Source organism: Heliconius melpomene, chromosome 17 (assembly GCF_056956725.1).
Source record: "Heliconius melpomene rosina isolate 202511_hmr_F chromosome 17, ASM5695672v1, whole genome shotgun sequence".
NCBI lineage: Eukaryota > Metazoa > Arthropoda > Insecta > Lepidoptera > Nymphalidae > Heliconius > Heliconius melpomene.
The window spans coordinates 11,853,676-11,876,691 of NC_140405.1; the positions used below are offsets into that span (position 1 = coordinate 11,853,676).

Here is a 23,016-nt window from a genome sequence, read left to right on the forward strand (position 1 = left end):
ATACAAATATGCAGTTTACTCTTGCGAGTTCAACGTAGTCATTAATATTATTAATTCATCCATTCTTTTATCTTTATTTTCTACTTATATACACAACAATACATATTGTTGTGTATATAAGTAGAAAGAACAGCGATAATTACAATAAAATGAAGAAATATTTAAGAAAACAAATAGACGTAACGAAAGGCAAGCATCGATTATTATATAAACAATAGGTCGCTACAAAGTGTCTTAACGATAGGTTCCCTCTGCCTACACTACTACATGCAGGATAATGCGTGAAGCTGATTTAAAAATATACTGTTCTTTCTGTATATTTATTATTCGTTACTGACTGAGTAGTTCTAAAATTTTACTATTTTAAATAAGACCTGATTCTTATATTCAATAACATTACTTCAAATAAAAATAATGAATCACAGAAATTAACAATTTTATACTATATCGATTTCAAATGACACACAATATAGATAAAATTTATAACATAAAAAAAAAAACAACTTGGCTTTGATTTGACATCTGGTGACAAAAGTCAAAATTTCATATTTGACATTTAAGTTCACATTTTTGACATATGTTCCAATATTGTTTTAATAATTTCTTTACCGAACGCATGTGCGAATTGAATAGGAAAATACTAATCAATTATATAATAAATTAATAAAATAGATTTAAAATGACCCGACAAGTCGATGTAAAAGCTCTAGTTTCGCACATAGTGCGCGGAGACGGCGCAAATAAATGCCGAATATGTTTAGGTGATACAACGGAGGGACAAGTCTACTTAAGCGATACAGTGATGATGGATGGTGATAAAGCGGTTACTTTATCGGAAATATTGGAAACAATAACTGGAATAAAGGTAAAATTGTTATTTATTTTGTTTTCTTTATATTTTAATTGTTCTGCGATTAACGGAACGCTATGCTGTTTGGCAAAATGGCGGCCTTGCCTTAAAATTTACATATTTTTTAAAGTTTCTTTAAATATTAATATTCATATGTTATTATAATGGGTTTTATCTATATTAATTTAAATTTAATATTATCCCTACAATTATAATATTTTCGTGGACAAGTAATATGCAAATTGTAACTAGCGACACCTACTTTAATTTCCTTAGAAACTATGACAATTATTTTAAAAAACATTTCTTACCTTTAAAATATGTAAAATATAAAAAAAACTACTGTACAAATATATTAAAGTACCGAATTTTTCCTATTAATCCTCCAGCTTAATTTAACAAGACCTTTTTTACTTTTAAAAGTATTTATTAAAACTTTAAGAAAAACATAACTACTGTACAAATATATTAAAACAACAATTTTTGTATCATAACAAAACTATCTCAAGCTAAACAAAATTCCTAAGATATATCTGAAAAGAAAATTAAATTTTGTGGCCATTTGACTCGAGCGGTCGTTCCAGGTGGTGATGGAAGGGGACTTACCCGAGGGAGTCTGTCCTGAGTGCTCCAGATCAGCTACAAATGCTGCTGAGTTCAAATTATTATGTCAAGCAGCAGCTCAGCAATGGGATACCACTATAGCTCTTCTCCATGACCTGCCTACCCAATGCACAGACAATAAAACCGTTTTTGCTATAATTGACAAAAATAAAATGATTGCCATTAATGATATGAAAAAATCGTACAACCATACCACTGCAGCTCTTCGATTAACTAAATACTTATCCAAGTGTCCAGAACCTAAAAGGGACAGTATATATAAATGTCCAAATTGTGATAAAAGTTTCTCGAGTCCAATTAAATTTAGTTTACATTTGAAAGAATCTCCAGATTTGCAACGAGCATGTTACGTATGCGGCACTATCGTATCTCATAATAGTTTGCTAAACCATTTAATTAAGAAACATAAGGAAAAACCATTTAGTTGTAAGAAATGTACAGCAGTATTCCGTTCTTATAATCAATATGTGCATCATGTGGAGACAACTCATAAGTATGGTCGGGCCTTCTGTGGTGATTGCGGACGTAGTTTTCAGTCGCTTAATGCTTATCATGCTCATGTCTCGATACATGTATCTAAAAACTGTCCAAGCTGTGATAAACTATTCCGTAACCATTCTTGCTATATGCATCATACAAAGAACTGTTGTGAATTATACAGTAAGAAAAAAGTTATGAAAAAAAAAAAGAATGTTACTATAGAAATTAATAATGCAAAAAACAATCGTAAAATCAATGTAGGGCTTCGAGGAGCTACGTGCAAAGAGTGTATTTGTGATTATTGTGGCAAAACGTTTGCCAGAAAGAAATTCATTTGTGCACATATACAGATAGTCCATATGAGGAATACCCACCGTCCCTGCATTTATTGTGGAAAGCTGTTAGCATCAGCTCATATGTCAGAACATATGAAACAGCATAAGCCTGATTGTACCTTCACTTGTGAACAATGTGGCATAATATTAAAAACTAAGTTGGGATACAATCAACATATACGTTTACATACTGGAGAGAGACCCTACGAATGTAAGCAATGTGGGGAAACATTCTCAGCATCTTCAAGACGGTCAGAACATATACGGAAAGTTCACAAAACAAAAGATATAATTCTAAAGCAGCAGTGTCACCTCTGTCCAGCCAAGTTCAGGTTGCCATATCGACTGAAAAGACACCTGAGGTCAGTCCACAATGATGACCAGGATCAAACTCCTCAGTTTGAATGTACTGTATGCCGTGAGAAGTTCAGTTCATCCCGTGGACTGAATCATCATAGTCGGAAACATCAAAATGTGAAATCGATTATTAGGAAACCGGGGAAAATTGTTTTAAATGTGTGCAGTGAAAAAAAAGAAGAAGAAATTGTGTAATAAATGTAGCTTGAAATTAATGTATGGCATAGTGGTCAGGGTTCTTGGGCGGTAAACAAGAAGCGCAGGTCTAAGTCTCTTACATTAAAATGTTTTAAAAAAATATTTTTCTTAAGTGTGGGATAACTCTTTAAAAATGTTAAAATATTTAATAAACAGCACATTCTTCTGACAAATGATAATAAAAGTTTATTAGTATTGGTAATTACTAAAAATCTTCCTAAATAGATGCTAACAACATTAATAGGTTGTAAGCAGTCATATAAGAATTTTAATGTAACTCAATGAGAATGGCTTAGTGGTCAGAGTCCTTGGGTGGTGAATAACAGACACGGGTTCGAGTCCTGCTATATAAAACATTTATATGTTTCTAAGTATTTAATTTAAGAGTCATTGCCTGTTTAGTTATTAAGATATACATAGTTCCTTTCGATGTAATTTTTATTTCAAATGTAACCATGTAAATTGAAGGGACTTAATATATTTTTCTCAAATAATATTAAAACATATTTTTCGTTTTCTCAAAGACTGAATTATGAAATCCATTTATTTATATGTCACGTCAGACAATCAAGTTGTGAATAAAAACTTGGTATACATAACTTTTTGTTGTATTATTTAGATACAAAATGTTTATCTTTTAAAAAAGGTCTCGTTTATAACTTAAAGCAATATAAAATTCGGCAATGGATTTACATACAACCAATTTCTAGCTGATAAGACAAAATGAAGAAGACATGAAGGCTGATTGGTCACGTGGTTTCAGGTGGTGGACGAAACCGACTTTCCCGCGGCGTTGTGCTGCGCGTGCGCTAATAACGCCATATCGGCGTGGCAGTTCAGACACCTATGCCATGAGTCGCACAACCATTGGACTAAAATTACCGAGGCCCTGATGATACCAGAAAATCCAACTAAACAAGATAAGACCTTTTATATAACGTGTAATGGAACTGTCTTTAATGATTATGTGCCTGTTAGTCAGTCTCGAGAAGATGCTATCAAAAGACTGAATTTTTTGTCTGGTGCTAAACATAAAATTCGTGCGAAATATAAAAAGAAATGTTCCAAAAAGAGTGAAAACAAGTACAAGTGCAAGGATTGCGGTAAACAATTTGAAGTACCCTATTTCTTGAATCGACATTTGCTAAATTCTTCGGTACGCGCATGCACATTGTGCGGGAAGGTTGTGTTGAAAGAAAAATTACCAGTACATTTGGAGAGGTCTCACCAGCTTATGGTCGAATTTTGTGATATTTGCTATAAGTTATTTGATGATAGACTTCTTTTGGATCGCCATAAACAGATATTGCATGCAGATAGCAGCTTACAGTGCAATACCTGTAGGAACGGCTTCAAAAATGATAGATCCCTTAGAGCTCATATGTACACACATACGCTTTTTAACTGTTCATTGTGCAACAGCAGTTTTGAAAACAGAAAATGTTACTTACACCATAGGAACAATTGTCAAGGATCCAAATGTACGAATCAATATATTTACGAATGTAACGACTGCGGGAGCAAATATACTAAAAAACCGTCTTTAAGAGTACACATAGTCCAGAAACATTTAAATGTTCTACCATACATTTGCCAAATTTGTGGGAAACGTAGTTCTTCGAAGACCCACCACAAATCTCACGAATTAGTTCACAAGACTGAAAGAAAAATATATCAGTGCTTCTGCGGCGCCAAGATGAGAACAGTTCACGGCTTTCAAATGCATCAGAGGATCCATTCTGGGGAGAAACCATATGAATGTCAAGAATGTGGGGACAGGTTTCTATCGGCTTCCAGAAGGTTGGATCATATAAAGAGGAAGCATAGACGGAAAAATCTTGGCTGTGATGAGTGTGACGCAAGATTTGTTAGACCTTCGGAGTTGAAGAAGCACTGGAGGACTGCCCATCATGTAAATGTTCTTGTCTAAATGAATTTTGTATATTTTGTGGTTATTGATAAGGTGGGTACTAGTTGCAAATTATTATTTATTTTCGTTCTCTTAATAAATGTGTAATGTGTAACAAACTGCTGATGTAATTATGGGTTTAAAAGGGTTAGTCTCTAAAAATATATTAATTACTTGAGTTGGCAACAAGTATTTCATGTATTTTAAATAATTTTTCTTCAAAATATATATTTTTTGAGTAAAAAATATTTTTTTTATGCCATATACAAAGAGTTACACTTGTAGAATTAACTGTAATTCCTTTTATGTAAAGAAATAAAATAAACAAAAAATCAAAACTTTTTTAAACATCAAAATTACGGTTTTTTGAATGCTTGATTGGTTAAACTAAACTAATGCAAAGAAACCGAACTAGAAACATTCATGTTTTATTTATTTTCTTAATATAGTATACATCATTTTTAAATTTGTGTTTATTTTTTTTATCTACATAATAACATTTCATCGTGTTATGAAATGGCAATGTAGATAGAACAATATTTTTGAATAAAAATAAAAACAATGTGAAAGTAACTTTTACTTTGTTTTTTTTAACAGAAAATACTCCAAATTATATTTTTTAAAACTTGATTGGTCAGCAATAACCAGATTTATGAAGTTGCTATAATAGCTTACGATATTTTTGCTATTTTGTTACAGGTGCAAGAGGATCAATTGTTTCCACGAGGCCTGTGCGTGTCCTGCACTAGGGTAGCTGTGTCTGCTTCGGAATTCCGAATTTTTGTAACGAAATCACAGCGATTGTGGTCCAATTGTATAGACTCCCTTCACACTCTTCCAACTCTGAATACTTCCCAAAAATCCCTATATGCAATCGTTAGAGAAAACCTGTTGCTACAAACTGTCAATCATTTTGAAGGGAATGCAAAAGATTTGTTAGAACATTTAACTAACAGGATTGTGAAACGAAAGAATTTATTAGTGGAACGGAAACCTAGGCATCCTAGGACAGGACCAGCGTGCAGTTGCACAGATTGTGGCAAGAGCTTCCTTAGTCCATATTACCTAAATATGCATTTACGGAACAGTGGACAGAAGGAAGCTTGTTGGCTCTGTGGCGCCATGTTAACACGAGGGCAAGAAATGAAAGAGCATCTACGGAAAGTACACAAAACCGAAATGTTTATTTGCTCAGAATGTCCATTGCTTTTTAAAACTGACGTGGACAGAAAGCGTCATGCCAAAAAAAATCATGGGCCCGGTGTCATGACGTGCGCAGATTGTGGCAGAACATTCCAGAGGAGTGCGTCTTTCGATGTGCACACACAAATGCACACAGTTCGTACATGTAGATCCTGTGGAGCACAGTTTACGAATCGTGGCTGTTACAGAGCGCACAGGTCCAAGTGTGAACCTGACGCTAAACCAGATTTGAAGACGATACCAAGAAACAGACGTTCTAATATCCGTGACCCGGCAACTTTCACTTGTGATTATTGTGGCAAGACCTACCATTCGCGTCCGCAATTAAAAAATCATATACTATGGATTCACATGGATATACGACCTCATCAGTGTCAGTGGTGTGGAAAAAGGTTTTATACGCCAGCCCGTTTGGCCGAACACTCAGTAGTTCATACGAGAGTGAGGAATTTTGAATGTGATATCTGTGGTGCCAAGTTAGTGTCCAAAATGGCGGCGGTGTACCACAGGAGACGGCACACAGGTGAAAGACCATACGAATGCCCAGATTGTGGAGAAAAGTTTATATCTTCATCTCGTAGAACGGAGCATGCCAAGCGAAGACATAATAAAGGTTCCCGTATCCATTGCTCGGAATGTCTGGCGAGTTTTGTGAGGAATCATGAATTAAAGAAACATATGGACAAAGTTCATAATAATGAAAATCATGTTGTTGTCAAAATAAAAAAGGAAAATAAAGAGTATCATATGAAGGCTGTATGATATTTGTACTTAGTCATTTTTTTTGGAAGCGCAATGTTACTAAAATAAAAATGTGAATTGGCATAGATTCTGTGTATTTTGGCTCTTATTTAAATTTTGATAGCCGAAATATTTTTTTTCCATTTTATACACATTAAATAATTAAAAAGTATAAAACTATTGAACAATATCAGTTTCTAACATTGACAATGAGTTCATTGTTGAGCGAATGTATTTAATTAATTGGACATTTATTTCCTTAATAGTTCTAATAGGACAATAACCTAAGAAACATTATTGTTAAATAGTTATCAGAAAGATTATATATTGAATAAAAAATATTAATTTTATGATTTTGTTTTAATACCTAGTGTTGAGAAATGAAATTAAATCCTGAGTGACAACTGAACCCACAAGAGTTGTGCATCAACACTCAAATGCTGTACAGCGTCACAACATCTTTTAACTGTTATGTTTGTTATAATAATTGGTCTAGTTGAATATGTATATCTTCACCTTTCTGCCTGTTTTTGAGACGCCGTGTTTTAGTTAACGGAACTGAACGCATTACTTTGTCTTACCAAAGCGCGGTAATAAAAATAAAATTAATTCTCCCCAATGGGATTGAACTCCTTGCCGTCCAATTTCCTTGTAAATTGAAATTCGACTGGAATATGGAAATAATAATCAGGTTTTTTAGGATATGAAAATATTTAGATTATCTGGTATTCTTTTTTAGGGTAGGCAGAGGGTAACGTGGAACCTTAGTGTTAAGTCACTCCGTTCCGCCGAATTCTTGAGGCATTGCGGAATTGAGTGGCGGAACTCACCGCCGCATTTTACCTGGGGCACTCGTGGTAATAAAATCTTTAATATTCTCATTTTCTCGCTCTGGTAAAGAGGCAAAGCTCGTCGTTGGGTTTCGCCACTCAACACGCAATCCGTCAAGAATTCTTCGTTTCTTCGTAAAGCAAGGAACATATGGTCGTTGCGCTTGCCAAAACCGTTATGTGTTTTTAGTCAAGTTTTCAGGAGAGACAAAAACTATCTTATTTATTAAATAATAGCTTTATCAAAAAATTATAAATGCAATATGGTGACAAAATATATTATGTTTGAACTGAGATACAAGCGAAAATGATAAAATGTACCCTTCATCTGTAATAATTTTTTTTAACCATTTTGATGCACATATCAGAATTGTCTTGTAACGACCATTTCTTACAAGTGAAAAATATGCACATGTCAGTTTTGTAAAAGAACATAATCGGATTTATTTAGTGTTATTATGAGGATAACAAAAATGTATTAAACTTAAAACAAATATTTATACTGATGATAAGTAATGATAAACGTAAGGAATTGTGGTTTGGCGCTTTTTTACGTGAAAATGGTTAATCTGATAACGATAAAACAGTACGGTACGTTATATTAGTCCTATAGTTATTAATTCTATTAATAATTAACAAAAAAATGTTTAATAGAAAACTCGAAGGGTAGAAAGTGGTTAGGAAAGGTTTATAGATAGACTAAGCCTTTAATGTTTATCCCTTAAATAACTAGGTAAATTTGAAGTAAATAAAAAGCGAATTCAATAAGTATTGCAATAAACTTTATCAAGATAACTAAAACTAAATTTAAGTAACACCTTTGCTTTCGTGCCGCACATATACATGGACGTATTTATAGTTACTATAGTACATCTCTTTGCCTCGAACTCGAATATGGATGACCAAGGAATAGCGCCGCGCGCAAACCCGTGCCAGAGCTTAATGCCTGAAATTAAGTTCAGCTAAAAAGCTGTTAGGCGAGCTCTGTCTTCTTTGGTCATCCACAAGTCGAGTGGGTCAGATGACATCTCTCCTTTAGTGCTCCTGTGCTAATGGGTCTGTTTTGGTACTCTTATTCAATCGTCCCAGACTTGTGGAAGAGCGCTCTTATCCACCCGATCTCCAAGAAAGGCGATGGTTCCGATCCATCTAACTACAGCCCTATTGCCACCCTGGCTCTTGAAAGTGATGGAGAGCATTATCAATGGCCAGCTTTTGATTTAACTGGAGAATCACTGATTGATTAACGACAGTCAATATGGCTTCCGCCATGGTCGCTCAACCAGTGACCTTCTGGTTTATCTAATCCACCTAATATATAATACCTGCCAGGGTCTGGCAGTTAGTTTGGACATGGCGAAGGTCTTCGATCGCGTGTGGCATGAGGCGCTCCTTGCACTACTTCCATCCTATGGCTTTCCGAGAGTTAATGCAAGTGGATCGCTAGCATTCTTACTGGGTCCAGCCTCAAGGTAACTGTTGACGGTTTTTGCTTGGAGTACAAGCCCGTGAACGCTGTCCCCCAAGGCTGTGTGCTGTCCCCTACGCTTCTTCTTCAGATTATCAATGCCATGTTAGAGTATTCTAGAATGTGCGTTCTTCTTGTTTTGGTATGCTTTTTCTTTCTTTGTGTACCTCATATTCTTCTAGTGACAAATTTTCTTTGAATACGGTGCACATGTCAAATTAAAACTTTATCAGCTTCCAATTGAATGTAAATAGTTCTCTTTATAGTATCCTCCGAAGAGGACGTTATCACGTCGAATGTATTTTTTTTATATTTGTTACCTTAGAACTTTTGACTGGTCTTTACTGGTCTCTGTTTATCCATCTCCTTGAAACTTCCAGCCTCCAGCTTCTTTATCTAGTATGAAGTGACCAGTTCCGAGTTCGGCTGACTTCCGGCTTACAAATTCTCCAGTAGCTTCATCTAGGTACAAATGAGTCGTATTTTCAACCAATACTATACCTGCTCGCTCTGAATCTGCTATTTCCATCGGCAGTCGCTGAGATTTGAGCTCTGTCTCATTATATACCGATAAGGTAGAAGTGGAAGGGACCTACTCAACCTGATCCTCCAAAAGTTCTGTACCAAAAAAATCTGTAGCACAAGGCTCGAGTGACGGTTCCCCTTAATGTATTACATTACATAATGTAATAACATTTCGCATCGGATCATTGCTGCTGGGTCATAACTGCACATAACGAATTTGTCATTGCCAAAAATAAAAATGATGTGCACATATCGATTTTGTTAAATCGACTTCCAGGCGGAAATACTATATATTTGTTTTTGTAGGCTATGCAGAGTACTATTTTAATGCTATTTATCGAATAAAAAAAAAATCAAAAAAATACACATAACGGTTTTGGCAGGCGCACCGACGATATACTACTGGCGTGAAGCTAAAAAATGTAAAGCCTTAGAAAGTTGGTAACACTGACTATCTGTCAATTTGACAAATTACTAATTCAAGGAGTAGGGGGAGGTCCATTTCGGTCCCTCCATAGCACTTACAGATCGCATTAAAAATACAAATTTTAACTGAACAATATGTCGTTCCATAAAGATTTACGTCAATTATTAAAGCCATATTATTGGGTTAATATTTTACTAAGTATTTCGTACGTAACGTCAAAAAGAACTAATTTTATTTGTAAATTTTTGTTTCCCGAGTCCGACTGTGAATTGGATAGTAGAGAAACGGAAATATTATTCTTCCTAATTATTGTAGTTATGTTGAGGACGAGGAAGGCGGGCAGTGTTACGATGGTTAATTATTTGTCGTCTTCTTTTGTTTATACGAAAATAGCTAATTTGATACTTTGGTTGTATGCTGATATAAGGTTAGTAATTATATTTTTTTATTAATATTGGTATTTTAATATATTTGTTTATTTATGATAAATTTTATGAACTTTGTAATATTTAAGAAGTATTGTGATATAGTGGTAGAATCCAACTCAGGTTTGGCTATTCCAAACTATGGATACAAAGTGTTATATGCAAGATACAGTGTGGAGCTAAAAAAATCATTTATTTTGTATTGAAATAATCATTTTATTTTTAGATATGGTCTACCCTATGGTGCTTTACTAGTACTACTTTCACTCCTCCTCCCTGAGCCAACCTACACTGGTCCTGAACTAATAACCTATTTCCGAGGTCCACAAATTCTTGATGAAGAACTGAAACATAATAAGAATACAACTTGGATAGTCTGTTTGTATGCTGCATGGCATCCAGCATGTGTTAACTTTGCACCAGTGTTTGCGGAACTATCAGCAAATTATAACCTTGATAATTTGAAGTTCGGCAAATTGGATGTGGGCAGGTTTGTGGTTTATTCATTTTCTAAAACACTTGGGTAGACATAAGTCTCATAAGACTCCTTATGTCTAGACATAAGACTCCTTAGAAAATAGGCTAGAAATAAGACTCCTTATGTCTAGCTGGCGATATGTGGAAAATGTTGAGTAGCGTGACTCTATGCTGCATGTTATCTGCCAAAGTGAGGTACTGAAAATATTTAAAATTTAATCACATTATATTATATTGGTTAAATGTATTCTAAGCTCACCATTATAGAAATTTAATTCAACTGTAAATGCAATACTTAAAAATAAAGCCTATTGAATATCATGTAGGATAGCTGCCAATCTATGTATTTGTTAAATTGTAACATTAAGATTGTAAACAGGCACTGTTGAGGTTGTTACCGGCTTATCTTAATAGAATTACCTCCTCAGCCAACTAATTCTATGTTTATTCGACACTTCAAAAATGCTTTGAAAAGTTTATACAAATAAAGAATACATTTTTTTGGTATATTTGTATTTATTATTCAAATAAAGAACATTTGAATATAATTAGTTAAAGATAATGTAAGAAGTAGTTTTAATTTACTTCTAATTCCAGATATCCCGAAGCAGCAGCAAAATACAGAATACAAGACGGACCAACCAGTCGTCAGTTACCAACAGTCCTTTTACTAAGTGAAGGTCAGGAAAAAATAAGAAGACCACACCCTGATTCCACTGGAAAATTACAAAAGTATAATCTTTTTTCTTAAGTTTAATAATCTTTTATCTATATAATATAATCTTTTATCTTTATCTATATATATAAAAGGACTAGTCCTTACTGACTGAGGTAAGACGCACGCACAGCCGTAACCGCTGATGGTAGAAACATGACATTTGGACAGATGTTTACTTTTGTAATCTGGACATCCACTAAGAAGGGATTTTGAAAAATTGTAACCCTATAGGGGTGAAATAGGGGCTGAAAGTTTGTATAGATTTTTTTTTAAATTGGCACCAATTTTTATAAAATTTTAAATTCTCACTTTTAAAAGTATTTAATTGACCACATGTTTCGGGGTTTATTAGAATTCACTCCTAAATAAGCAAGCGAAGCTGCGCGCGTCCGCTAGTAATTAATAAATATTGAAATAACTATGTAATGTGTCTTAACTGACAGACAATTGTGTACAAAATGACAAAGCTAACCTATGAAATCTATTACATGTTTTATTTTTTTTTAAATATATATTATGCATTATCTTAAAATTATTAAAAAATTGAGGCCGTGTAACGCGACGGTTGTGGGTTCGATCCCCACTCGAGGAAGTGAAATATTTATTTACGTTTATATTTCAATTTCTTCACTCGCTCTTTGTGTCTGCGCGGCGTTGAGTTATGCAACACGCAATGACTCCAGAATTCGGCAGAAAGTGGGGAACAGAGTGTCTTAACACTAGGTTCCCTCTACTTACCCTGCTGTGTGCGGGATCCAGTGTGAAGCTGATTTTTTTATTTATTAAAAATATTTTAATCAGTTAAGTTAAATAAATGTTTTAGTTATAGTTCTTATTTGGCTATTGCTGTGTAGTTGGACAGTGTTGGACTGTAAAGACAGTGGTAGAGGGTTTAATTTCGATTTGTTGTAGTTACTTCTTAACACAAACACTCAGATTCCTATCCTGTTATGGGAAAAAACGCGGGATGCTGGTTTTTTTTTCTTATATATATTAGTGAACAAGACACAAGATGTGTCCTAAATTCCAAATATATGAATTCAAATTATATTTCAGGTTCCTATTTTCCAAAGACAATCTGAAAACTGCATTTGATTTGGATGGCATATACCAAGAGAGTAAAGAGAAACTCGCGGCAGTGAAAACCATTAAAAAGAATGAGTAGACCTCAAAGACTAGAGTACGCCAGAAGACTGGCGTAGACCGAGCTGTTTTTAAGCTAAATTTGTTTTCAAAAAAATGTTAATATATAAGAGTTTTTATGAAATGCACACTGATATGACTTAAATGCGTTTTTTCCATTTTTTTACTCTTGACACTTATTTTAGATAATGAATTGTGAATCTGATTTTTTAAGACTATATGATATATTAATTAGTTTAAAAGGATTAATGCGTTTTTTATTATTTATTGTATTTATTACTAAATGTCGAAGGCCATAATAATTATGTTTATAAGTAAGTATTTTAAAAAAATTAAATGTTAGAACATTTTATACATTTTGTTTTGTCTTGTGTTGTGTTGCAAAATCTGTTTTGATATATGTTTAAAGTTTTGTTGAACTATTTATGAATAATTAGATTTTATTATAAAAAAAATAATCGTACATAATCTTTTATTTGAATTCCTTTTTTGTCGGCAACATTACAAAATGTTAGATTTTATCAGTTTTAATGTAATATTTCTTAAGCATTTCCCTACATTCTTAAAGAGATAAGTCCACCGAGGATATTTTTTTTTTAAATGTACATGAAGTAATAAAGGATATGTACATTTTGTAATGATAAAATTATATTATATTTGAATGAGCAAAGCAATAACATACTGCGTTATGTGTCCCCATATTGAGACAAATTTCACAGTAGTAACAACCATTGTGCACCATCGAACCCACATTCATCGCGTTAACAATTACGTGCATACTGTGCCACGATGGTCTTAAAAATATTAATTTGTGCATAAAAATATAGCTTAAATTCCAAAAAAATGACGTTAACTATATATATATTAAATGTATTGTATCCTTTAATTTGATTTAGAGATAACAGTATATTTACAATAGGTCCCCTCTGCTAATTCTGCACATAGCGGGATAACATAAAAACTATAAAAAAACATAAAAGTATTTTTTGTAAAAAAAATAAATATCATTGTGAATCTTTAAAAAGGGTAAAATGAGACGAAATAGACTAGAAACAACGTTTATTAATAATAAAAAAAAAGAAATACTTCTAGGAAATATAACACTGATTTAAAATTCAAAAAGATAAGTACGAGGGGCATTCAAAAAGTAAGTTTCGCTGGTCTGGCATTTCTAATGTACACCATCTAGCCGACTCACACTGAACATAACATAGTTTCAGTTTTGGGTGTGCTGGTATGAGCGGCACCGATATTGATGACGGAAAATAGTTTTTTTAGCAGTCTAAGCTTGATAACAATGGAGGTACTATTGGAAAACGTGTCCAATATTGAATTGCGTGTAGTTATTCGATTTTTTACTGCTAAAGGACTAAATTAAAATCATATTCAAAGTAAATTAGTGCAAGTTTACGGTAAGAACTGTATGAGTGTGCAAATGGTGCGGGACGAGCAGATATAAACGATGAACAGCGTGCAGTGCGGCCAAAAACAGACACTACGGACGAAGCTATCGAAGCAGTTGAAAAAATCATTGAAGATGACAGACGACTGACTATTGATGATATTCTTGAATTGATTCCTTCTGATATTGAGATTTGCCGAACCTCAATCTTTACAATCTTCAAAGATAAACTGGGTTACTGCAAAGTATGTGCAGGACACGTCTTTTTTTAAGGAAGGTTTGCTTAAACTTCAATACAGACATAAAAAATGTATCCAAGTCGAAGGTGACTATGTAGAAAAATAGTTTATGTTTCAAATAATAAATATATATGCGTTTTTTAACCTAAAAATTGGTTTTTACATCATTTTAAAAATAGGGAAACTTACTTTTTGAATGCCCCTCGTATATAATAGTGAAAATGTTTTAAAAATTTGGATTTTAACTAAGGAGTATTTAAACATATTAGATCTGTAGGGGTATTGCACAAGTTTTATTATATTATTTATAAACACGCTAAATCAGCGCCCTGAATTTATTCGCTACAAATGCAATTGTGAAATTATGTTCCACTATTGTTTTGTAGCGTATAAATAACCAAATTAAATATACAACAAAAGAGTTGAATGTGAAGTCTCGTATCATTAACATCGCCATAATAGCTGTCGTACGTCAATGTTCTCGTATCATTAACGTGGGTGTGGATTCGATCGTATTCAGGTGAAAATATAAGAGACCATTAAAACAACGTGCTGCGTTAAGTTCCACCAGTGAAAACGCATAATAAAAAAATGAATGGAATGCGATCCTATTACCCTGCTATTATATGTGTAAGAAAAAAATATTAAAAAATGACAAAAGAAACATTAAAAGCAGTCTAATATTTTTAAATTCTATGTCAACATTAAATAAAACAAAAAAATATATGGTAGACCCAGGCGAATCGGGTCACTTTCTTTTGAGAATATGAAATCATACTACACCACACTATATGAAACTTTTATTGGCTAGACAGTAATAATTAACAATCCAGCTACGTATAAAACATAACAACACTTAAATGATGCATGATCCAAATGAGGAAATAATATTTCACGATATAAAATTATCTGGGTAATCAGAATAACGACGAGGTATATCAGCTAATCCTAAAAAATGTTGAGGAAAAAATGTTAAATGAACACCAATAAATATAGAAATGAATTGAATTTTTAATAAATAAGGGTTTAATAATAATCCTGTAAATAAAGAATATCAATGCACAAAGCCTCCTAAAATAACAACAAATACAGCTCCTATTGATAAAACATAATGAAAATGTGCCACTCCATAATAATCATGTATCATGAAGAGTAATATCAATTGAAGAGTTAGCTAACACTACACCTGTTAATCCTCGTATTGTGAAAACAAAAAAACAGAAATTTAGCTTCATACTGAACCCGCACATAGCAGGTTAAGACGAAGGAATCTGAGAACCAAGTGTTAAGGCAATTCTGTTGCCCATTTTACGCCGATTTTTGGATGCATTGAGTGATGAGTAGCGGAATGAGTTCGCCATAAATTTGTGCGGTTTGCCAGTGGTTTAAAATACCCTATCTGGTCCTAAAACAAAATCTTTCTAATAAAGCGCATAACGAAGGAATAAGTCACTTTCATACTAATATTGTAGCGGACGACGCACAACATCTAGATCAGCTTAGTTTTTGACGTCGTATATCGTCACGTAGTGTATGTATCTTAATAATATTGCATTATGTAAATAAAGAGATACGTCCCCCGCACGCAGGGTAATCCCCCCCTCCATTATATTTCCATGTCTCTCAACGACAAGGGGAGAGAAGTGGACCGCGAAAGCGCCGGCGCAGCCACAAAGGCGACTCCGAAAGAAGGATTCAGACAGGCCAACGCCGCTTGCCCTGCCTGCTGAATTCCGCCACCCGCAGTACCGTTGAAAGGTACGCAACAAGAAGTTTTGATGTAAACAACTGTACCTCGATCAGAATTACCTTGGTTGCCTTACACAACTCTAGTTATCTATACTTACTAATACTAATTAGGAAGACATTACACTGTCCAATAATATTTAAAGGATAAAAATGTGTGGAATTCAGATTATTAAGGTTCTGTACCTTTTAAGGAAAAAAGAAAACCTTATAAGACCACATTGTTGTCCATCTGTCGGTCTGTCTGGCAAGAGCCTTTATCTCAGAAACGCTTGGAGATATCGAGATGGATTTCAAACCATATACTTACTCAGATCTACGGTCCCTTGATTGCCTAAAAAATACGTACATTTACTTCAAAAAAATATATGGCCGTTTATATCGCAAAAAACGCGTATTTCGACACTAAAGGAGATCGATATTAACAGTGTACTTCCGGTTGACCTAGAATTATGAAATATGGCAGCTAACATCTACAGGTAGTACTAGTTTAGGAAAAGATTTGAAAACTATACTCGTACATTTGTGGTTAATTCCTAAAAAATAATCAGGGCAAAATTTGGTATTAAAGCCGCTAGTGCAAGTGTCTCCAATTTTTGTACGGAACCTTCGGCGAGCCCAACTAGCGCTAGTCCGGTTTTTTTAGTTTAGCTATATAGCCATTTTATTATTGTATTAAATAATACAATTGTATCCTATACATAAAAAAGAACAACTGTTGAATTTGTTGACAGTACTTCACAGGAGAAGTCCCTTACGAATCGAATTCGAATTCGTAGACGTGGACAAAGCCGCAGGTAAAAAAGCTAGTCTATAAAAAAGGCAGTAAACAGTTTACAGTACAAACATTTCAAAAATCATGTCTAATACATTTAGTAAATTAAGGAACCTCGGTCGATCTTCATCCATTTTTCTTGACATCACTTTGTCTTTCTTTTGTATTGTGGATTCTGAAATAAAAAAAACATAAATAGACTAAATACTAGTGACATAAATGTGGCTTAGGCTGCTTAAACTTAATGTTATATAATAGTCAAATTATAGAAGAACTTCCATCTGTCTGTCAAGACCATTTATCTCAAAATAGTGTGGAGGTATAAGGCTGAAATTAATACCAAATATTTAGGTCTATGGTCTCTTGTAGCTTCTAAATCAACGCAAACTACATACATAAAAAGAAATTGATAGGGAAGCCTTGCTGGTAAGGTCCCACTCACATTTAACCACTTTTTTTATTACAATAATTACTATTCATACATGTTTTGCACATCAGCTGCACATCAAACGCATTGGGTAAAGGTTTGATTTCTACTAAAAGGAAAAAGGGAAGACAAAGCATGGTGCTGAGTTTTACTTATCAACATGTTCAACACTGGGTTTCTTCTGTCTATACTGTATATGTGGGGTACAGTAGCTAAAAAATATACTTACAATTGTATGAACAACATTTTCGCCAACAAATAATAAAAATAGAGAACAAATAACTCAGACTTAAACTTACCTCTCTCAGAAGAACCTCTTTGCAATCTCTGCATGTTGGCTTGCTGTTCACTCCACACTTTCGTAGTGTCCAAATATACTTTTATATTATATTGTGATATGGCATATGACCAGTCTCCAAAAACCCCTATTCCTGAAAAAAATGTGAAATCAAAATATTATATTTATAGCATTTTAAACAATTTATTATTTACAATCCAGTGCAACAGACTATAAACATGAAAGTTGTGGGTTCAATCCTTTCTCAGGGGATAATTATATTAATATTATTTTCATTTGCCCACTGTGGAAGACAGATTGCAGTATTAAAATAGTTCCATTATCCACTTTCCACCAAATTTGAAGGTATTGCATTTTGCATGGTAGAATTAAACAAACACTGTAAGGTAAACCTCTAAATTTTTCAACATAGTGAATATAAGAAATATTCTATTTACCAATAGGCCGTGGAAAGTCCACAGGTATCATTACAACATCTGGTCCACATGTCGCGGAACTAAAGTTATTTTTATCTACCTCATAACTTGGTCTAAAAGATATAAATGTTATCTATAGTTTTTTTTTACATGCATGGCATAACTGAATAAATATAATCTATATAATAGTAGCTGTTGAAACAATTCTATACAATAGGAATTTTTCAGCCGTTAATTAAAATAAAGATGTCTGTTATCACTAGTTCCAGGTTATTTGTGTAGTTTAGAATATGATAAAAATAGATCTCAAAATAAATCATTATTTTCACCTTCTTAACATAAATAGATCCTTATTTTAAGATCAAAGAACATTCTATTTTAGTACCATAGGTCATACAAATTAAAGTACCAAAGTTTTGACAAAATCTAGTATTTAATCAAATATACCTTCCAGAATCAGACACATAAAGATCTGCATCACCACTTAAAGACAATAGTTCTATCATTAAGGGTCCAGCATGTCCCAATTGCCAATAAGAAAAATTACCAGCTCCCACTACCCCAGACACGGTATCTAATAACTCAATATCAGTCACTACGGGCACAGGCTGAGGCAAAAACGGCACGATTGCTAAGAATATAGATAGACCTATGATTGTGTGTGAAAATCGTGCCATTTTTTTGATAATAATTTAATGGTTCTTCAATAAAATAATATTTTTAAAGTAAAACGATTAAACTAATATTATTGATTTGCTTTTGACGTTTGTCATTGATTTTGATTGTGACATTTGATTTTCGTTCAGAAAAAGTGAAAATTTTCATTTTAAAAGAAGAGCTCCATCCCCTTTTTGTAATAAATGGTAACTGAAACGTAATATTTAATTCTGTTATTATTTTTAAGACATTATATAGATACTAGTTTTAATTATTATATAGACCGTAGTAACACCGTGGCATACTATTTAATTGTGCCACTCGTAGCGCAAGTAATGAGCTGGAATCCCACTGGCGGAAATGAAATATTTAACATTTTCATGTCATCGCTCGGATGTGCCAAGCGCGGCGTTAAGTTCCACAACTCAACAGAATACTTAGCACTAGTAGAGTCTTAACACTAGGTCCCCAAGTTCCCTCTGCCATCCTGCTATGTGCGGGATACCTCGTAAAGCTAAATAAAGTGATGGTTTTGAGTTTGAATTCCACTCGAAGTATATTGAATGAACATTTTTTAGCATGAGGTTTGTTGTTTATTTCCCCTTCATTTTATTACAAAAGTGCTATAAAATTATAACGTAAACTCATTCCGTTATCAGACAGACGGATATTACACACTTTAATGCTGTTATCAATGTGATAGCTTATCAAATAAAGATGTGAATCAAATGTTTTCGTCACGGAAATATTACAAGTCGTTTAAATAGAAAACACTTATAAAAAGTATTATTCATACTTACTTTTACTATAAAATTTGAGAATTTGTTTATACCAACGTAATAATTGAAGTATATAAGTATAGTAAGAGTTGAATTGTTCTTATATTTGATTGAAAAATTCTTTTTTTTTGATGGATTCCGTTAATGGAGTGAAGTTACATTACGATCAAAAACATCGAAGTGACAATGATAAAAGTAGACAACTGGGAGAGACCTTCTAAGAACAGGATGTACAAATTATAATTATTTAAAAAATATTATCACATAAATTTATACGAGCTATTTCATTTATATCATTTGCATTCAAAATATATATACTAAATAAATAAAAAAATAAATCAGCTTCGCGCGGTATCTCGTACACAGCAGAGTAGACAGCGGGAACGTAGTGGTAAGACACTCCGATCCCCACTTTTCACCGAATTCTGGAGGCATTGTGTGTTGAGTGGCGAAACTCAACGTTGCATTTCGCCTCGACACCAGAGCGAAGAAATGAAAATATAAATGTAAATAAATATTCCAATTTTCAAGAGCGAAATCAAACCCACTAGCGACGCGCTTAGAGTCGCAGGCTTGTATCCCTGCGCTACGACTGGTCTCAAGATACTCGTAGGTATATTTTTTGTTATGGATTCCAAATTATTTATAGGTATGTAACCCGAGGTGTGTGAATAACATTTTTCAAGTGTTACAGAATAAAAGTATTCTACGATTTTTTCTTTATTCGTGTCAAAAGTATGTAGTTACCTACGATACTTTTTTATTTGTATATTATTCATTGCTTCGTGATCGTGACGTATTTTATTTTAATAAGACTTTAGAAAAATAACAACTTGCAATGCCTAGAGAGTTTGGTAGTAATGGTAGTAAGTGTTTTAATGGGAACGGATTATCTTAAAACTGGGGGCTAGGTTTGGTATGCCTACCCAGCTATGTGCGGGATAGAGCGTGAAGCTATAACTAGTTTGACCTGATATGGTTTTGGAGTAAATATAAATCCCTTGAATCAATGCCAAATGCGTGGGAGTAGTCATTCGTTTAAATTTTTTTTAACATAATTTTAGTAATGCTATTGTTATTTATTTCGGCATAAGCCCACAGCTGGGCTTAATGCCCAGTTATATATTAAAATTTTATAGCACGCTCCTTTCGTGCCTGCCCAATTTTGGAAACATTGCATATTGAGTAGTGGAACTGGAAGCACCCCTTTTCGTGTTACCTGACCGGGAAAATGAAAATATATTTTCCCCCGATTAGAAATCGAACCTACAACCGTCGCTTTTTAAGATATAAAGTTATATATAAGTATCCGGTATATAAGTTTGACCGAAATCATAATTATTTGCTTCGCGGAACAGACTACCAGGTGCTTTAAAACATCTGTTTCGCGGTTATGAACAATTATTTTTGTGGGGAATATCGTTTTTAACATTTTTATGCTATTCATATTATTATAAGAGGCCGCCGTGGCGTAGCGGCACAGCGGCAGCGGTAAGCGCGAGGGTGGTGGGTTCGATTCCCACTAGGGGCAATATTTAATTTTGATTTCCTCGCTCAAGTGAGAAGACAAAGTGCGGCTACGTACTCTACTAAAGCTACCTGCTGCTGCTGCTGCTTTCTTAAAATTATTTTGTTGTGTAATGTTTCAAAAATGTTTAAGTACTCTGAAATCAAAATTAAGATTATTATAATAAGTTATATATACGAGCATATACGAGTTGTATAAAGCACTTCAGGTCACGAAACTACAGGTCTTACTTAGAATTCAAATTTGGCATCTACGTAGAAAGAAAGAAGAATTCGAAATTCCTGCAGGAACGGGCAGAATTTTCCATAGTACGTTTCAAGGTTCCCGCATGCAAGTGGCGGGCGACGACGATTAAAAAGGAATGTTAAACTTTATCCCGCATCCCATATATGAGCTGGCAGATACAAAAAACAGCTTCCCGGGACTCAGCTGTGTTAGTCTAAGAGGTAGCGGTTATGATTTTTATGTAAATACTTTTGTCTTTATCAAAATATTTAATACTTAGTATAAAATCTGAAAACTTTTAATACTTTTTAAAATAATACTTTTTACAAAACATATAAAAAATTGTATTTCCTGTGGAATAACACTTTAAGAATGTAAAGAATATGTTAACATTTATTTTTTGTTTAGCTTCACGCTGTATCCCGAACATAGCAGGGTGGACAGAGGAAACTAGGCTTAAGAGATTCTATCGCCATTTAAATACTTCCGTTCTATTTCCTCCGAATTTTAGAAACATTGCGAGTTGAGTTGCACTGAGCTTTTTCTTACCACATATTAAAGTATAATTATTATATTATTACATAAGCTGGCAGCTTTTATTATCATTTTGTATACATCATCATCATACATCTTTATCCTGTAAATATTCTTGAATAGTGTAAAAAGCCTAACTTGTTAGTATTTTTTTTACATATACTTCAATTTTTTGTAGTTGCAAACTTGGTATACATTGCGGAATTTTATTATATACACGTATACTCAAACCCATAAAAGATTTATTTACTTTTTGGAAGCGAAAAATATAAACATTATGTTTTAAATACCGATTCCATCCCGTGTACTTAGTCCGTTTTTATTGTTTCAATTTGACATGAACTTTGAAATCTGTCATGTCTTTACTGATATTAGCACCGTCTACGTGTTTGGTCTTTAAAGTACCTCTTAGGAACATAATAAACGCACTAACTGTTACCTCCATTTTATCTGAATCTGATTCGGATGTTGCACGAAAAATATGGGTAGGTTTCATTAATATACGAACAAGCACTCTTTTTTTGTTTTATTTCCTTGTTTTTTCGTATCTAAATCGAACTGACTATCTTCAAGAAAATAAAAAAGGCCAATTAAAAAACTAAAGGCTCTTAGTCTATACTCAACCTGTTTCTTTACTAACAGCTGATGCACTTTACCAATTTTTCTTTAATTTTTTGTCTCTTTCGTTCCTCAATAATACACAAAGGAAAGAAACGGTGGACATATCTACATCTTGCATCTCTTTCTGACATTAAACTAAAAAGAATGTACTAGAAAGAGATAGTCACGATGTCTTCGCGTGGGAGCTCAAAAGGTGCAGGAAATGGTTAATAATGTTAGGAAATTTTGTTTTGATAAAAACAAAGCGCGATGTTAAATACCGCTACTTAATGTCTTGAAAATTAAGTGAAAAGTGTGCAACGGAGTGTCTCAACACTACCTGCCCTCTGCCTACCCTGCTATATACCTACAAGATACGGTGGAATACGGATATGAAGATGAATAATGACCAACAAGTTAGCTACATTTCCTCGTTCTGGCATCTTTTTTCTGATTCGATATCTTTAATTATCTTCCGGGACAAATATATCACATCAATGACATAATATTAATTAGGTACACATATTTCTTTTATATGCGGAGTTTCACAAACTGAGGTGTCGAGTTTTGCTATTTTCCAGGCAAATTTTAGAAGTAGTGTCTTAACTCTTAAGCGGAAGCGAAATCAAAAAATATATATATATATTTTTCACATGATAATGTATTTATGTATACGAGGT

General features: G+C 33.6%; 3 protein-coding genes across 3 annotated transcripts; 2 read left to right on the forward strand and 1 right to left on the reverse strand.

Moving 5' to 3' along the window:
• Nucleotides 1-537: 537 nt before the first annotated feature.
• On the forward strand, nt 538-7,047 carry LOC146530295 (uncharacterized). The gene is made up of 4 exons (XM_085200807.1): nt 538-865; nt 1,435-2,835; nt 3,608-4,711; nt 5,453-7,047. The coding sequence occupies exons 1-4, from the start codon at nt 680-682 to the stop codon at nt 6,716-6,718; spliced, it is 3,957 nt and encodes a 1,318-aa protein (XP_085056933.1). The 5' UTR covers nt 538-679; the 3' UTR covers nt 6,719-7,047.
• A 2,933-nt stretch (nt 7,048-9,980) lies between these two features.
• LOC146530296 (thioredoxin-related transmembrane protein 2 homolog) lies at nt 9,981-13,173 on the forward strand. Its single transcript, XM_085200804.1, has 4 exons — nt 9,981-10,374; nt 10,599-10,862; nt 11,447-11,581; nt 12,624-13,173. The coding sequence occupies exons 1-4, from the start codon at nt 10,082-10,084 to the stop codon at nt 12,730-12,732; spliced, it is 801 nt and encodes a 266-aa protein (XP_085056930.1). The 5' UTR covers nt 9,981-10,081; the 3' UTR covers nt 12,733-13,173.
• A 581-nt stretch (nt 13,174-13,754) lies between these two features.
• Nucleotides 13,755-18,801, reverse strand: LOC146530297 (UPF0669 protein C6orf120 homolog). Its single transcript, XM_085200805.1, has 4 exons — nt 18,461-18,801; nt 18,035-18,126; nt 17,599-17,730; nt 13,755-17,047 (listed from the first exon to the last, which is right to left on the reverse strand). The coding sequence occupies exons 1-4, from the start codon at nt 18,688-18,690 to the stop codon at nt 16,932-16,934; spliced, it is 570 nt and encodes a 189-aa protein (XP_085056931.1). The 5' UTR covers nt 18,691-18,801; the 3' UTR covers nt 13,755-16,931.
• Nucleotides 18,802-23,016: the final 4,215 nt, after the last annotated feature.

What these genes read in the sequence shown, in the direction of transcription:
- LOC146530297 (XM_085200805.1), bottom strand. Translation starts at nt 18,690, where the DNA reads ATGGCACGATTTTCACACACAATCATAGGTCTATCTATATTCTTAGCA. An exon ending in TATGTGTCTGATTCTGGAAG is followed by an intron (nt 18,127 to 18,460) that starts GTATATTTGATT and finishes TATATCTTTTAG; the next exon opens with ACCAAGTTATGAGGTAGATA. An exon ending in AAGAGGTTCTTCTGAGAGAG is followed by an intron (nt 17,048 to 17,598) that starts GTAAGTTTAAGT and finishes TTTTTATTTCAG; the next exon opens with AATCCACAATACAAAAGAAA.
- LOC146530295 (XM_085200807.1), top strand. Translation starts at nt 680, where the DNA reads ATGACCCGACAAGTCGATGTAAAAGCTCTAGTTTCGCACATAGTGCGC. An exon ending in AAAAAAAAGAAGAAGAAATT is followed by an intron (nt 2,836 to 3,607) that starts GTGTAATAAATG and finishes ACGTGGTTTCAG; the next exon opens with GTGGTGGACGAAACCGACTT. An exon ending in ATGAGTGTGACGCAAGATTT is followed by an intron (nt 4,712 to 5,452) that starts GTTAGACCTTCG and finishes ATTTTGTTACAG; the next exon opens with GTGCAAGAGGATCAATTGTT.
- LOC146530296 (XM_085200804.1), top strand. Translation starts at nt 10,082, where the DNA reads ATGTCGTTCCATAAAGATTTACGTCAATTATTAAAGCCATATTATTGG. An exon ending in TGGTTGTATGCTGATATAAG is followed by an intron (nt 10,375 to 10,598) that starts GTTAGTAATTAT and finishes TTTTATTTTTAG; the next exon opens with ATATGGTCTACCCTATGGTG. An exon ending in GGCAAATTGGATGTGGGCAG is followed by an intron (nt 10,863 to 11,446) that starts GTTTGTGGTTTA and finishes TTCTAATTCCAG; the next exon opens with ATATCCCGAAGCAGCAGCAA.